Source organism: Pleurodeles waltl, chromosome 11 (genome assembly GCF_031143425.1).
Source record: "Pleurodeles waltl isolate 20211129_DDA chromosome 11, aPleWal1.hap1.20221129, whole genome shotgun sequence".
NCBI classification, from domain to species: Eukaryota; Metazoa; Chordata; class Amphibia; order Caudata; family Salamandridae; genus Pleurodeles; species Pleurodeles waltl.
Genome location: NC_090450.1, coordinates 424,163,659 through 424,179,840, shown reverse-complemented (window position 1 = coordinate 424,179,840; position 16,182 = coordinate 424,163,659). Strand labels below are relative to the sequence as shown.

The following is a 16,182-nucleotide window of genomic DNA, read 5'->3' as shown; positions in this document are numbered from 1 at the left end:
ATGGTGTTTTACCCTTGATATCTTCACCCACCCTTTGTACTCATGGATACACTTTCTTTCTAGTCTTCTCTTTTGCTTATATTTGGTGTCTGCTTTTGGTGTCTACTTCGTCTTGAGGTTTATCCATATCTTTCTTTATTTTTTTTTCTGTTGATACTCCCTGTTCTTCTGTGAATCGTCACATCTCCACCTTGTTCCTTTGGAGTCCTCTTTTACTGTCTGGTTTCTTCATTTTATTGACCCATCTCTTTGCTTATGGTTCCTTAAAGGACATCCTGCTCCCTTTGGCGCTTTATGGCTGCGGTATTGACCCCTCTCCTTGCCCTGTGACACCTAGTATTAGTGTCCTTTAGAGTTCCTTATTTCCTCCTACTTTTGGTTTTCCTTGACTCGCTGAATATATTGTTTTCCTTCCTTTTGCTGTAGATTCTTGTTCAGTAAACTAAAAAAAAGACGCAAGTCTTACAGTTCTTTGGAAAATATATTTATTCAGTAAAAAGCAGATTTTGTAAGAGTTGGCACAGTACTAGATATTCTCAGTCTACTGTTGGAATTGGCATTGAGGAAGGATGTTTGTAGTGGTTACACACAATGACACACATTTCTTCTGTACACTGCTTTGTCATTTGTTTTGGAAGCTATTTCGCCACATTCACTACTTGTTACATTTCAGACCTCAATCATGTCCTTGTAAAATGACATTCCATTTTGAAACAGTATTTTCCCAATTAGAAAACTGGATCAGAAGGGTGTTGATGCCTCACTCACTTGCTTATTAAGTTGGCTCCCCTGGTAAAATAGGGGATATTGTAGGCCAACTGGCTTATACTTCAGTAGTCTGTTTCTTCATTGACCTTAATATGTTCAACACCCAGACAGGTGAAAATAGAAATATATACAACCACAAACTGTGTGAGGGATTCATAGAGAGAGGGGGACTATTTGGCCCTGTTCTGGATACGCTACATTGGCGCGTAATCTTCGGCTCAGATGAAGGAGTAAGAAATGGCTGTTCGTAAGGGGGAGTTTCATTTAAGGACTAGGTGGTCTCACATACATTATAATGTTGTGCTTCATCATATGACCACCTAGCCCCACCCAGGTAAGGTGATACTACCTGTGCGGATTCAACCTCGTTATAAGAACTACAGAGGGAGTGCTGAAATGAAATCTGACTGGATAATACAAGGGATCCAGATGAATAGTAAAATTGCCTTGCAAAACACCTATTTGATTAGCTGTTACTTTAATCAGGGTGTCTGCAGGCAAGAATAAAAACAAAGTGAAGGACTCCGTTGAGAATTATGACTCAAGGGGTCTAAAAATGATAAGGGACCAACATGTTTCTGCCCGCGCTAAGAGCTGGGAGGTCTGAGGCATTCGTCAGGGTTGGGATCCCTACAGGGAAGAGAGCAGATGGATAAGTGCTCAGTGATTATTATAAAAGTGGGGCCTACCTGGATACTTAAAACGAGGCCCTACGAAAAAAGGGTGACTACAGGTTGCATCCTTTGGAGTAAGTGTGACTATAAGGGGCAACCCCCTCTGTTTCGTTCCAGACCAGTGGCTAGTCACCCTTTTTTCGTAGGGCTGCGTTTAAAGTATCCAGGTTGTGTATGTCATTTTTACGCAAGGCCTTCCCTAAAGCAGACTCCAATTGTTCCATGTAACCCAGTAACTAATAAATCCCCTTTCTGCTTCACATCCCAAAAATCATACCCATGTTGTTCATCACTCCACTTTCTTTCCACCTTTCCTACTTTGATCCCAACATCAATAATTCCTTAAAACGTCTAACTCCCAAGTACTACTGCTTTCTTTATCCTACCCCTCCACTTAATTCATCCTCTGTATTTATACCATCATTAGTTATCACATGCCCACAGCTAATAAAACAAGCCTCTGACTATTGATTCCCCCCCTCTCTTAATGGACAGCATTTTAAACACTGATCAAACAATAACAACTCTAAGCTACCTTTCTCACTCAGTCTTGAAAGGTTCAAACTGTTGTATCATAACGTTGATAGGGTACCTTACTCATAATTTCTGCTATGACGAGAGCCACCTTATCCCATCCGTTGCAGTAAATCCTGCCAATTACCCCAAAGAATCTCACATCTCGACTTTTCATTACCTATAGCCCCATCAAGTCACTACTACTGGTTGTAGATGGGGCAAATTAAATGAACTAACAAAAAAAAAGAAAAAAAAAAAAAAAAAAGCCACACTGACCAGAAAAAATGCAGAAGCAAAATGTTTATTAAGGAACTTCAAACTCCTCTTAAGAGGAAAAAACCTTATCAGAAGACTTTCACATGTCAGAAAATTTAAAAGGCAAAAAAAAAATCAGGGGGTTACGAATTTTGAAGTCTCATCTTTTTTGGGACCCCCTTTCAGCAGGCTGAAGATTAAATGGAGCAAATCCTAAAATCTCCACCACAAAGACCGTAGGCTAATCAATAATCAACCAAACCACAATCAAAGCAGAACAACCAAGAGCCAGAGATGGTATCCGATCCCTGGAAACACGGCTTAAGGGCACAAATCAATGCATTTTGTTCCTACACTGCATGGCTGCTACACCAAAAGTGATTATCAACACTTTTCAAACATACAGGAACCTGCACAATCTTCTGGTCCTCCAGTAAACCTTTGTCATGCGTTCTGATCAATGCAAGATACTTAAGATAGAATAGAACCCACATATGTGCCATCCTTTATGATTTCAGACTGGACCTGATTGTCACAGAACCATGCATTGGTAACAATTCTCCAGCAATTCTGCCTCAGGACGTCCCAAATGACTGCATAACCCTGCGGTAAAGGACCAAACAGTGTTGGCAGGAGTCTTTCAGTAGTTCACTGCACACTGTAGCAACAACCAACATTTAAGAACATCAGAGTTTGAATCCTTATTTGCTGTTCTCCACAAATGATCAACTCTACCTCATCCATTTGAATCTGTCTACCACCTCCAGACACAGGCTTTTGTGGATGCACTCCTGAACTATCAATTGATATTCCTAATGTGTAATGGAAGACCTAAACACTTGTTTTGATAAACCTGATCTACACAAGACTGTAGCCTACTCAACAATTTAGAGGGGTCAGTTACCATCAATTCTTCCTCTGATACACCTATGTAGCAGGTCTTGCGCTTAATGGCATATTTGAATTAAAAGATCTTATTTTGGTTAAGAAACTATAGCACAGACTCAATAGATCACTATCCCATTTATTTCATCATAAAGCCTAAAAGTGGTGCTGGCACTCTGGACAACACCAAATGAAACCTCCTTTAGCATAGAATAATTCCAAACAGAACTCATGGTGTCAACACTTGAAACCACGGACATCTATAAACCACCTATACCTCTGGAGAAGGACCACATGACCAGTGCAAGGGAGTCCAAATGGCCAGGGTTAAAATGCACGTAAAAAACACCAGTTACCCTTTCTCCTGTGGATTAGAGTGAATAAAAATGAGGTTTCGGAGGAACCTCCGAATAGAATAGAGGTCAACAATAACTAAAACGTTTTTTTAAAACAAATGTATGCTATCAGTTTGTTTCCATAAAATCAAACCAAATGTATTGTAACAAAAATTGCCCAATAGCATAAATAGTTATTTGCATAGCATTCTTTATATTACATTATTGTATTGTTTAGACAATCAATTTAAATCATAGACGCAGAGTGAATACAGAGTTTTAAATAATACATAACCGCGTCTGTCTACACCAGACAACAGGTCTTTCTTATGAAAAAGGCAACCAATATGTGGTTGTCCGCCAAAAGCCTTGTTAACTTGGTTATTATCGGTTTTCCACAGCCAAAGCTCATTTTTTAACTCACGGCTGATAAACTCAGGGGCTCCTCAAAGGTGAAAACTATTCTTATGAACTAAAATGCTCATTTTTATGTCAGGACAACATCCAAATCCTTTACATAAATATTTGTCCAACTTACCTGTGACTCTGTCAGAGTTGTACTTTAAGAAACACATGATCCTGGGGCTGGCTTTGGTCTACCCTTGTCCTCTGGTTTTCAGATGCCTTAAAGATAAATATTTGTTTCCTTTTGTAAATTCAGAATTTAACTTATATTCCTTGATAATGTGGCTCTTGGCTGCAACACTCTTGTTTACTGGCTTTTTCTTCACAAATACCTTTTGTCTAAAATAGACTTGTCTTATATTATGTAAAATCTTTACTTGATTTTGCATTCATGATTGAAACTGTTTGTGTATATCATACAATAAGATGATGTACGAAACATGGTAGGAAGAACTTTTTATATTGTACAGTAATTATATTATATATATATGTGTGTGTGTCGTGATTTTATGCAAAAGAATTGTCAGTAAAAAAAAAAAAAAAAGTAAAAAGTCTTTGTAGACATCTTTGACATATGTTGAGGTGCCTCAAATTTCTTACAGCTACGCCACTGGCTCAAAGTGATCTTCGACAAATAGCACCCCTTAAGGCAACAAGACACAGCCATATGAAATGTGGGTGACTCAACTTGGACTTAAGTTTTTTAAACGGAAAATCAGAACCCTAAAATGGCAGTAGTTGACAAGAAGCATAAATCATGGTACAAAGAACATACTAATTTACTACTAAATATCTCTTCAATATCATTGTCTAATTCAAAAAACCTGATGATACATTAGGCCGCACCCATCACTGTCAAGAACTGTACAACTCTTGAAGAACGTTTCATTTAAAAAAAGAAAAAGAGCGCAAGGCCTGTTTTCTAACAAACACTCTTAGTAACATCACCACTCTGCCACCTGGGCCAAATTGTGATCAAACCAAAACAATCACCTCCTGCATATAAAAGAAAGACACAAACTAAGACATTCAGCATTGCTGATTTTTTTTGCTTCCAGTAGCCCCCAAGCATATTAAAGTATATTCTTGAATCTACCCCAGCAACTTTAAGGGAAGAGCAATAATTTACTGATCACTGCCATTTATATAATTCACTTGTGATTTGACAACATGTTAAATTAGGTTGATTTTGAAGAAGAAAAGGCTACTGCCTAGAGGCACACCAAACTGCAGACCAATATTGAATGAATCATTTGTGGGCTTTCCTTGGGAAAGCAAACTCTGACTGGCAAACAGGATTTCAGCCTGGCAGAGGAACTGAATCAGCATTAAGTGTAATCCAGTATAACCTCAACAACACTGTTAATTCCAATTGAATGGTTGCTGACATCCTTGTGGACCTCTCAGTGATACTTATGTTCATGCATTGATGTTTAGGACTAAATGAAACAGGAACACAAAGCACTGCTGTAAAATGGTCTCAGTCCTGCCTCATAGACATAATGCATTGTCTCCATCCCCTACCAGTGTCCCATTAGTACTAAAGGTATGCTTTCCGCAAGGCTCAATCATTTAATCTCTCCTCTTCCAGCTGTGCGTGGCCCCATTTCCAGAGCTTTTGAAGCTGTTCAAACTCACCTGTTACAACTAATACACTAGATTATCCTTCAACTGGCAAACTTTGTAAGACCTCAAGACATCAGGATTTACAAAATGCATTGAAGTTGAGATCTGTATCCATCTGAAACTGCAATACTAAAATGTGAAACCTTGAAAGATTAGCGCACAAACACAACATGGCCGATGGAGATTGGATCTTCTCCTGAAATATCGACTGCAGTAGAAAACATGGGGGTGATAATGGACACCCAAATCTCACTTCAAAGACAGCTGAAAAATGTAACAAAAATCGTCATCTTAAAACCATTACAAGAACATCTTGAGACCGTTAGGGCTACCTACTCTACCTCCAAATGGTCTATACATCAACAGCTCTTTTACTGTCATTCCTTAACTAAACCAAGACGTATTCTTCATCGGACTTTCAAAACAACCACATTACCCCCTGCTCTGAAGGCACTCCACAGGTTACCTGTCACAAAACGAATATCCTTCAAATACCTTTGCAGTATCCAGAGTACAAGCTGCAGTACTTGACCACTTATTATTTCCCAATCAAAATTCAAACTTTGCATCCAAATGAGGACTATTAGTTTGAGAATGGAATTACTAGCAGTGATCCTCTTGTTCATAAAAGATTGAGCTGAAAGGACTTTCTAGTACAAAATTTCAGACTCTGCAGTATTGTACTCAATAAAACGAGGGTGACCTGCAACCACCTGGGAGTCAGAAAAACAAGAAAAAATTGTCTTTTCCCCATAAATGGCTCAAGCTCTAGGTGATGGTCTTTCAAATGTTTGAATGGACCAAGCTGATAACACTGTTGGGTATTTACCAGAACATGATTTGAAGACACAGATTCTGCTCTACAACAGCATACATAATAATACATTGACCTATGAAAAGTTTCAGCACTCTTCTTGAAACCCATATGTATCAGTAAGCATGTATATGCTATAAGTTCTTCAATGTGTAGCTAAAGCTTACACGTTTCCAGAGGAGTTCTTTAGGTCCTGTAAGGGTATGTAAAGCGTTCTAGGAACACCAGTACAATTTTTACCTGCATCTATGCAATTTTGCTTGTGTTCTTGCCTGTGTATATGTGCCTTCTTGACAGTTTGTGTGTGGGCTTGGTGTACCTTGTAAATTTGTCTGTCCTCATTTTGTAGGTGCATAATTTGATCTTTATAGATGCCCATAGTTTGTTAGCAAATGCGCAGTGGGTGTTGTTGCTTTCTTGCTTGTGTGTGTTTGCATTTTTAGTTGTTTCAGTGTCTGATTGTGCTTTGTTTATGCATGTTGTTTACGCACACATTGGTGTACATACTCACTGCTGCGCTGTTTGTTTGTGCATTTGTCTTTCTGGATGTGCTAATCGGAATCCATTTCTATGTACTTAATTGGATGTGTGCACCCAGGCACACGAGTTAGTGTGTGCACCTAAATTTGTAGGTGTTTGTATCTCTCTCTGGTACTGTCAGTCCCTCAGTTTTTTTTCCCTCTGTGCTTGTTTTGCCATACATGCAGGTTAATTACATCAGAGTGCATATATCTTTTTTCCAAAGCTGTTTTTGCACCCATAACTTGTTTTTGTGCATGCTTGATTAGGTGTGCCTTCCTTTTTTCTGTTTTCAAGGGTTAGATTGTGTCCAAATCTCTTTTTTTTTTTTTCCTTTTTTTTCTGACTGTCTCTTTGTTCCTGAATGTGTGTAGTATATGTAGCTAAGGTCAATAGCACACATTTTCTTATGCTCACTGTAACATGTATCAATATTTTGGTTGGCAGTTTTGGGCCATGGTGGAGGGGTGTGTAGGGGATCATAATGTGCACATCTTTGTGGTCCAGAGTTACCAGTGAACATTTACCGGCTTTCTGTGTACAAAAAACTGCATTGGTGCATAATGGGCCTACTGAACAAGTTATTCTCCCAGGTTGGTCTCGCAGATAAGGAACGTGTCAGCAGGCTGTCCATTCATGCACAACTCCAGCTCAGTCCTGTTAACAATTTTTGGATTCATTGCGGCTGTGGGCTCAGGGATAGTCTTTCCGAAATTGTCCATTGTGATTTGGTATTTCCCCTTGGCACTTCGTGTTAATACAGGGGCGAAACAATGACCAGGCAGAATTTCTGAATGTAGGTAGGAGGTCCTCTGCTGACAGGTCTCCCCTGAGCTCTCTTGGGTGGCTGACAGGAACACTACCAATTCGAAGTAGGGGGGCTCTTCCCTCTGGAGCAGTGGGGCCAGAGGGCTTGATTGTGTGATAGAGTGAAAATAAATGAGGGGGAAGGTAAAGAAGGGACACTCCGGACCAACGCTGTCCATCTGGAAGTCTACAGTGGTCTGGTGAAGCGGACTGTTCTCGCTCTCCTGGTACAGCACCGCAGTGACTCTGACATCAGTTAGTGGGCTGGGTCTTGCATTAGCTACCTGGAACATGAGACGCGGCCTCCCATCCACGTGAGCGACCACAGCTGAATCCGTAAAACGGATTGAACTTGCACGATTCTTGGGTCGGGCGATCTTTGCTACAAATACACCTAGGAAAAAGGGGAGAAAAGGCATGTTAACAGCTGAACTTGCAAGGTAGTCCTGTGCTTTGACTTGCAGAATAGACCCTACTCTTAGTGTTCCTCCTCTCACCAGACTCTTGCAAATGTAGCAGTCGGGCAGACTGTGCTTTGCTGAAGGCGCTCAGCCTTATCAACGTTTAGAGTTCTCCTGGGTGCCCTTCATGAGTGAGAGGAATAACGTAGCACCCTCAGCTATTACAATCTACCAGCCTATCAGATTAACCATTACTTCTTTGTTTGCGCACTGTCATAAAGGTGAGAGTCTCAATTTAATTTCTGACCGGTTTCAGAATACAATGACACAAAAAATCGATTGGGAGAGGTTTTCTAGGAATAAATATTCCACAGATTACCTAAACATGGTAGAATGACAAGCATCACAACTACCCCTCCTAGAAATATGCCCAGCTTTCAAAGAAACCACATATTACACCAAAACCTAATTTCTTTTTTTTGTGTGTTATTCTAACATGCATTTTCTATATTTCTGTTGCTAATGTTCATTGCTTGGTACACTTTAATAATGTAAATCTGTCTCTTCAACTTGTGGTATTATCAAAGCCACAATCTTAACATATCTGTTGCATGTGGTAGACTCCCTAACTTGAATTGTTTGTTTTCATTTGAAACTTTTGGCTTCAGGGTTGGGACCGTTATGCATGACCCATTGACATCATAGATGAAATGCCCCAGTCCTTGGCAGAGTTCCTATTTTTCCTTTTTTCTGTTGCCAAAAGCAGTTCTTTTTAACACTTAAGATTCTAACTGGGCCTACATCGATTTCTGCATTTATACTTTAGCTTTTCATTTTTTTCTAGAAAATGTTATCCAGGATCTGTAAATAAAGGTTCTACTGGAAAGATAGTATTTTGGCAAATATGCTAATCCAAAATTGCTTTGTTGTGTAAGTATGTTGCATTGAAACACAACTTGCAAAATACTATAACAGCTAGCACAAAATGTATTTAATATGTAACATCCATTTGAAGTTTTTTTTTTAAATGTATTAACTAATACGTCAATAGGTACAAAATACAGTTGCTCTAAACTCCTTTTCCTGCTTATTGAATAGGTTTAGGGTACAAGCTTCATAGTGTTTGAGACTGATGGTTATTTGACATTGGTGGGGGGCGTCTATACTGCTGTATGTAGATGACAGACAACATAGACACTGAACCTGGTGTGAAGCATACAGATATTGTTTGTGGTTTATAGCAAGTTGCTATTGGTGGAGACAGGGATGTGACTGACCTTCTTAAGAAGACTGTCATTTATCCCAACCTTGGCTGTTGCAGCATACGGTGAACATGGTGAAAACAGTAGAGCACTGGCGATTTGAGGTGGGTCATTCTAAAGACGTGGGTTAACTGCCTACTAGACCTGTTTCTTACAATATACAGAGGGGCTTTTTTAATTTTACCCCCATACATCCACTGGCTTTTTGGATCAGCATCTGAGCCTTGAGACAGTGCTAGTCACACTGTAAATCAATCTACAAGATTGTTTCTCACCATATGCTCTTTGCTGCGTGGTATATCATTCTGCCTGCTGTGGACTGCTTGTCCAGAAATGAACATGTGACTATTTTAACATATAAAATATCAACATCCTCTTTTTTCATATTTTTTTTGTCATGTATGCACCATGGCCTCTAATTGCTTTTTCTCCATCATATCTGAGTTTGTTGTGGGGTCAGGATGTGTCAGTATGATTAAGAAAAGTCGTAATGACTTGTACATGTGATGACGTGGGCACTTGATAACCACCTATTTTACACTGCCACCAATATCAAAGCACTTCTAGTGCCAACATCACACTGTGTCCAGTATTCACCACCAATACTGCACTACTGCAGATAACACCAACACCATGCCATCAGCATCGTCTGACAATACTTTAAACCCCATTGAATTCAAGGTGGGCTCTACCACATTACATGGGAGCAGGTTCTTTTTTTTTTTAAATAGTAGCACCATAGCATTTTTAGTCGACAGAGGAAAAAAAGTCTGTTAATACTGTCTAGGGCGGTCCAAAATATATTTATTAGTCAATGTCCAGATAGGGTTAAAAACTGAAAGCGGGTGACAAAGGAGGGCTACCACTCACCTATCATCATCATCATAAACGTCAGCATGTTTTGGCTGTTTTTCCTAGTGCCCAATGGGTCAGTGGTCTTTGTCAGGACATCAGTCTCTGGCCAATAAACTACTCAATATCCATGCTACATGCGATATTCTCTCTGTTAAGTGTTCTTTTGTGATAGGTGCAAGGTCACCAAATAAACGAACACACACAAGCCCACAGAAGAATCTGTCTATTTACAGTTTCCTGCTCTATGCAGCAGCAAAAGCCGATGTACTGTTATTTTGTTATTTTTCCTCTTTTCATCTTCACAGAGTAATGATGTCCTATAAATATACTTGTAAGTTACAACCAGTACACTATTTCTTCAGTAGGTTAGTGTGTGTGGGTTAATTTGATATTAAGTGACCTTGCACCAACCACACAATAACACTTAATTGTGCGATTATCAAATGTGGCATAGACCCTATACCTCTTCTGAAAGGCTCTTAATAGGCCTTTATATTCTGTATTTCACACACAGCTTTCTGCCCAGGTAAATTCAATGCTCATACACAAGTCTGAAAGAAGGGTGTTAGCATTTAGTTATTGCACGCTACTCAACTCAGTGACTTTTGTGCTATTTAACCTGCACCTCCATTCCTTCAGCTGCATTCCCTCTACTTCATGTTTTGATCTGTAGTACATGGTTCTGTCTGACAGAAAATAAGGATGTTTACAAAGTCACTGGGCTTCTTGAGGGCAAGATTGGAACCTGAGGAAGTGGACTCAAGTGCCTAGCCTGCTAAGCTCCTCTTTAAGACTGTGACATCTTTTCTCCTCCCACATGGAGGCAGACCTTCATGAGTCTGAATAAATGGAGATTGTGGGATCAAGACCTCAAGAGTGACTAAAGTGTAACTGTTACTGTTTTTGCAGTGTTCTAATGTCCATGTGACCATGCTTATTTTGCTCTTTTTGTAAAAAAAGAAATAAGACTATTAAATATAAGCATTTGAAGAGTGCTCCAGCATAGCTTTGTCAACTGCACACATTGTAAAGGTTCATTTAATAGATTCACAATAGAACTCCTGAGGTCTTCTTGACATCTTTAAAATCGGATGTGTTTAGAAACTTGTTATTCTAGGAGCATGTGTAATCTGCTATCTTGCAATTTATCGCCTTGTTTTAATATCTGAATCCTAAAAGCTGCCTTGCTATACTATATACATTTTGGGCCTCTTGAAGAATGTATGTGAACAGAAATGGACTTCACAAAGGTTTTTGCTATGATCTCACTCATGAACTTTACTGTGACATGACTGGTGTCAGGATTTGGGGGTAAAGTCATCTTTATTGTGAAGACGTCTCCACTCCCCCACTCCCAATCCTCCCACCGGTAAATCCATTTACCTGTGACGAAAGCCTCCAACATTAATCCCAAGAGCATCTCCAGAGCTAGAAGAGCAATGGCACTGGGACAGTCTGCGCTGGGGAACATGGTACCATACCCAATGGTGAGCTGTGTCTCCAGGGAGAATGAAAATGCAGCAGTAAAGCTTGTTATGTACTTAACACATATGGTATGATTCTCTGGTGGGGTATCGTGGTCCACTTCAAGATCCCCATTCATCTCTGCCAGCAGGTACCAGAAAATGGCAAAAACCAACCAGTGGAGAAGAAATGATGCAGAGAAGGCAACCATCATCCACCGCCAGCGCATGTCCAAAAGAACCCCCCAGATATCCCGCAAATATGCCATGCTTCGACCTTGGGTGACATCAACTCGTAGTAAGCTGCGCCCATCCTTTGTGACTAGTCTGTGACTTCTCAGAGGCAGGAGAGATGAGGCATAGGTTTTACTGTTCATACCATCCATCTTGTCTGTTTTCCCTCGTATCAACTCTGCAAGAGGAAAAGTGCAGAATTTATGTCATTTTTCTTTCAGTTGTAGCTATTACGGTCAACTTCCACTAGGGAACAAAATTCCATATATAATGGACTTCTGAGCTCTAGGAATTGGATCCTAAATACGGTAAATCAGTGATTCTTGACCTTCTGACTTCTGTGGACTCCCACTTACTCATTGAGGGGATATATCAGTACTGGAATTAGGGAAACCCGGTCTAAGCAATTTTGATGACTTGTACTGCATAACAATATCACCAGCTTAATTTTTTTATCCTCCAATTTCAAATTATTTCAAATCAACAGAACGTTTTAAAATGTTCAGATATACATTTTTCTTCATATGTTCTTTATTAATCTGTTAATATTTAATTTTCTAAGCAGGCGTGGAGCACCTGAGTTAGTGCTGCGGATACTTGGGGTTCCCCAGAACAGAGGTTGAGAATCACTGTAGTACATTATCACTGAAGACAAAAGTCACTGGCATCTCACCAGTAATGGTTATTGCCCCTAACTCAAAACAAAAAAGTGACTATTCTTATTTCTGAAGTCCCTAGGAGATTTTGCAACAGTCATTGGACATCATCTAAGGACATTCTGACTTATCATTGCCACTGAACTATAAATTGTTTGTAAGATCCAAGCCCACAGTTTATTTTTTTTGTTGTAAAGTCTATTATTTGTTGCAGTAACACAAAATACTGTGAATGCATCATTAAAGGCATGTACTTTCTCAGTTCAGTTTTCAAACAGTCCCCATCACCCACCCCTGCTCTTCCTAGTGCACATCTGAGGTAAACAGATTGTAACGCTAGGGAAGGAAGCCATTTGTTATACCAGACTAAAGATCAACTCTTCTGCTGGACACTGCAACCTCCCAACATTTATCTGAAGAGCTCTGCGTCCCCAGACTTAGTACAGCGGGTTCTGCATGGTTTTAACACTCAATTTATGCAGTCTGTGATCTACTTATGCAGTACACCCTTCGTTTTACACGTGGCCCCTTATGGGGTTGGGTCAGGCATCGGGGGGGGGGGAATCCCGCAGTTCCAATTGTCCAATTTCCCATCCTTCCGTGTATGCTCTTTACACCTTTTCAGCCACAGCTCACTCGAATGTGTCGCTCAGCCATTCATCATAGCGTGTGAACTCTAGTGCACAACCATCTGATAGTGATACAATGCTTTGCCAACAATAGCCCCGAGAGCAGAAACTTGCTGCTCAACTTCTTTCAAGTCGGGAAGGGGATCGCGCCCAGCAAAACCTGCTTGACATGTAATTGTATGTTCCACCCTTGGCCTCATAATGGGGAGATCCCTCCAACAAGGCGCCAGCATTGAGCAGGACCATGCACATGTAGAAAATCAGTCCCACTGGCGCCATACAGAGTGCAGGCTGCGCGTATGAAGGGTATATGCCATAAATTGTTTTTGGCATGAGTTACACCTGATGTAAGTAGTTGTACTGTGTCAGTTTGAAGCAAGCGTTAGGGTACACCATCTGTACACCTTTGTGTATCGCCCCCCACTCTGCCTCAGAAATACTGTCTTCCATCATCACCTCCCACTTAGTTTGTATTTTGAGTGGTTGCGTTAATTGGTCTGTCTGTAACTTCCCATACATTATAGAAATCAGACACCTCCCTCCTGCCATTACCAACAGCATGGATAGTGTCTGACAGCTGGGGTGCCTCCGGAAAGGTTGGTCATATCTCATGTGCGGTAGCTGAGAGTTTAGCATACTGCAAATATTGCCCTGTGCCCAGTGTGAAGATCTCAATAGCCTTCTCTGGTGAGAAAGCAGCCATTCGGGTAGAGGTTGCTTAATGTTGCACAGTCCCCGGCTCACCAGCTGTCTCCCGACATGACTTGGGTTATCTTAAGGAAGAGATGTAGGACCTATAAATGCATGTCAACTGCATACAGTCACGCTGGATCACACATTTTACTGCCATGTCCCAACCTTGGCATACCCTGCGGACCACATACGTCAAAAGAGATGGAACACTCATGCGCCCTTCATTAGCAGGACTGGCAGTTCCTCTGCACCACAGAACCCTCCCAGTTGTCCTCCGAGTCTAACCAGTGTTCCACATGTTGCAAGTGCGCGGCCATATAGTATAGTTACAAATCCGAAATATCTACACTTCACATCTGCCTCCGTCTTTTGAGCATTGAGGCTGACCCAGTGTCTTATCCACCCATACCGGTTCCCTGATGAGCTTGTCAATCTCGATAAAGTAGTGGCATGGGATTTCATAAGTCCTGCCGTGCAGATTGTATAAGTATTGTGGTAGTAGTATATTTTTAACTAATTCAGCTCTCCCCATCATGGACAGGGGCAGTGTTTTCCAGAACCTGATTGTTGGTCTCAGGCTGTCCACCACCACCACGCCTAACCTAAAATTAGTGGAGTCCTGCTCACCGTGGGCAGTCCTTATGCCCAGATATCTTACCCTCTGTTGTTCTCATGGTCGTCCCACCTTTGCAAGGGGGGGGGAGGGTGGAGCGGAATAGCGTGGTCTCAGCCAACTTTCTCATTGGGTAAGAGGCTAGACTTACGACAGTTGACATGCAAGATCCCAGCCCACAGTTATTGCAGAATTCTCCAAGTGGTGTTTTCGTATGGTCCATTGTTACCACTTACTGTAAATGGATGAGTCTTTCAAGCTGATACTTTGTTCTCTTTCACCACATAAATATCTGAGAAATTAGGTTGTTACTGCCTGTCATACAACAGAACCCTAAGGTTAGTTCTACAACTTCCTCCATCCACGCAAATCTGGTGAAATTAGTTCCTGTAATAGCCTATTTGAAAGGGTGTGTATTCATGAGTCATGTATGATTGCCTTTGTGCCAACAGGAGTCTCACTCTGCCATAACTTAGTAACCCATTGGCCTTGTTGAGACTTATACCAGCTACTACCATCTCTGTCTTGTTAACTATGCATCAGTGCTCCATACTTTATGCTGCATGTGTGACAAAAAATATCTTTTACACTTACACATACATATGTCTGCAGTACAAGCATGCCTAGCCTTTGAGATTCCTGTGAATGTAAAATGAAGGTGAATCTTAAACTTGTACTGATTACCTTCTGCAGATTAACGAGGCTCTAGTGATCATGTGCCTTCTGCTGCCTATGACCCAAACAGTGCCTTCACGACTCTTGCAAGACCTAAGAAAATGTACTTCCCTTCTTCTGTCTGACCAATTAAAACCTTCATGAGACATGTTTTTTACTGCCTGTCCCAGAAGAAGGCCTTCATTATTAAGCATTTACAATTTGATTAATAAAATGAGTCTCCTTCATTCATGTAAAACTGGTTCTTGCAAAATAAAATAACACTTACCAGATGCTCTGCTATTTTGGTTGTTAGGCTCTTTTGAATTTCGTACACAGCGAGATGTCTGGTCAATGGTGGCAGTTGCAGAGTGAGTACAGTGCTGTTGACTTCCGTTGACTGCCCAGTTTAGTGTGAATGGTCTTTCTTTAGATAGAAGTAGAGCTTTCACCCTTACTGCTTTTTTTCTGTTCAAATGGTATTCTCGTACTCAATCGATTTTTTTTTTTTTTTTCTTTTTCTTTTTCTTTTCTTTTCTTCTCTTCTTCAGGGGGAAGCTTGTTGCTCTCAAAAATGTATCACATTTCCTTTTGCTATAACAGAGCTGCTAAGCTTCTTTGGATGAAGTAATTTGTGACTGATTGGCTATAACGTTTGAAACTGTGTACTTCTGTTAGAAAGCACACACCACAGCCAACGCTGAAACAGTCTCTGAAAGAAAGAAAAATAAGAACATTAATATATCCCTAAGCAGTTCCTCAGTAGAAGGTCTATTCATACATCCACAACAACAGTATCTAAAGGAGGTGCTGTGTTTATTCCGCTTCCCCACAATAATGCTGTTCTCGTTCACATCCTATAACCAACTAAGCCTTTGCCTTTGGAGCCTATCTCACACTACAGATTTAATGAAGAGAACAAAATGCACTGTCATATTTCAAGTAACTTCTCCCAAGCAATGGAACTGATAACAGATTATCTTCATAGTAATGCAAAGCCAATTATGTACTTTGTCCGTGTTAAAATTTTTAGTTCTGCTTTAGGTTTTTATTGTGAAACATACAAATGATAGCTCCACTATGATTGTTAGTTCATTTTTACAGCCGTTGTACGACTG

General features: G+C 40.5%; 2 protein-coding genes across 4 annotated transcripts in view; one reads left to right on the top strand and one right to left on the bottom strand.

Moving 5' to 3' along the window:
* The window catches only part of GIGYF2 (GRB10 interacting GYF protein 2), a 1,376,329-nt gene that overhangs the window by 200,254 nt on the left and 1,159,893 nt on the right, over positions 1–16,182 (top strand). The gene's annotated exons all lie outside the window — the stretch shown is intronic.
* KCNJ13 (potassium inwardly rectifying channel subfamily J member 13) overlaps positions 469–16,182 on the bottom strand; it is a 37,868-nt gene continuing 22,154 nt past the window's right edge. Inside the window, exons 2-4 of the mRNA XM_069213781.1 lie at positions 15,354–15,776; positions 11,506–11,997; positions 469–7,998 (exon numbers count right to left, since the gene is read on the bottom strand). Of these exons, the coding sequence (XP_069069882.1) occupies positions 7,379–7,998; positions 11,506–11,971 (1,086 nt within the window). The 5' untranslated portion in view covers positions 11,972–11,997; positions 15,354–15,776 and the 3' untranslated portion in view covers positions 469–7,378. The remainder of the gene's footprint in view (positions 7,999–11,505; positions 11,998–15,353; positions 15,777–16,182) is intronic.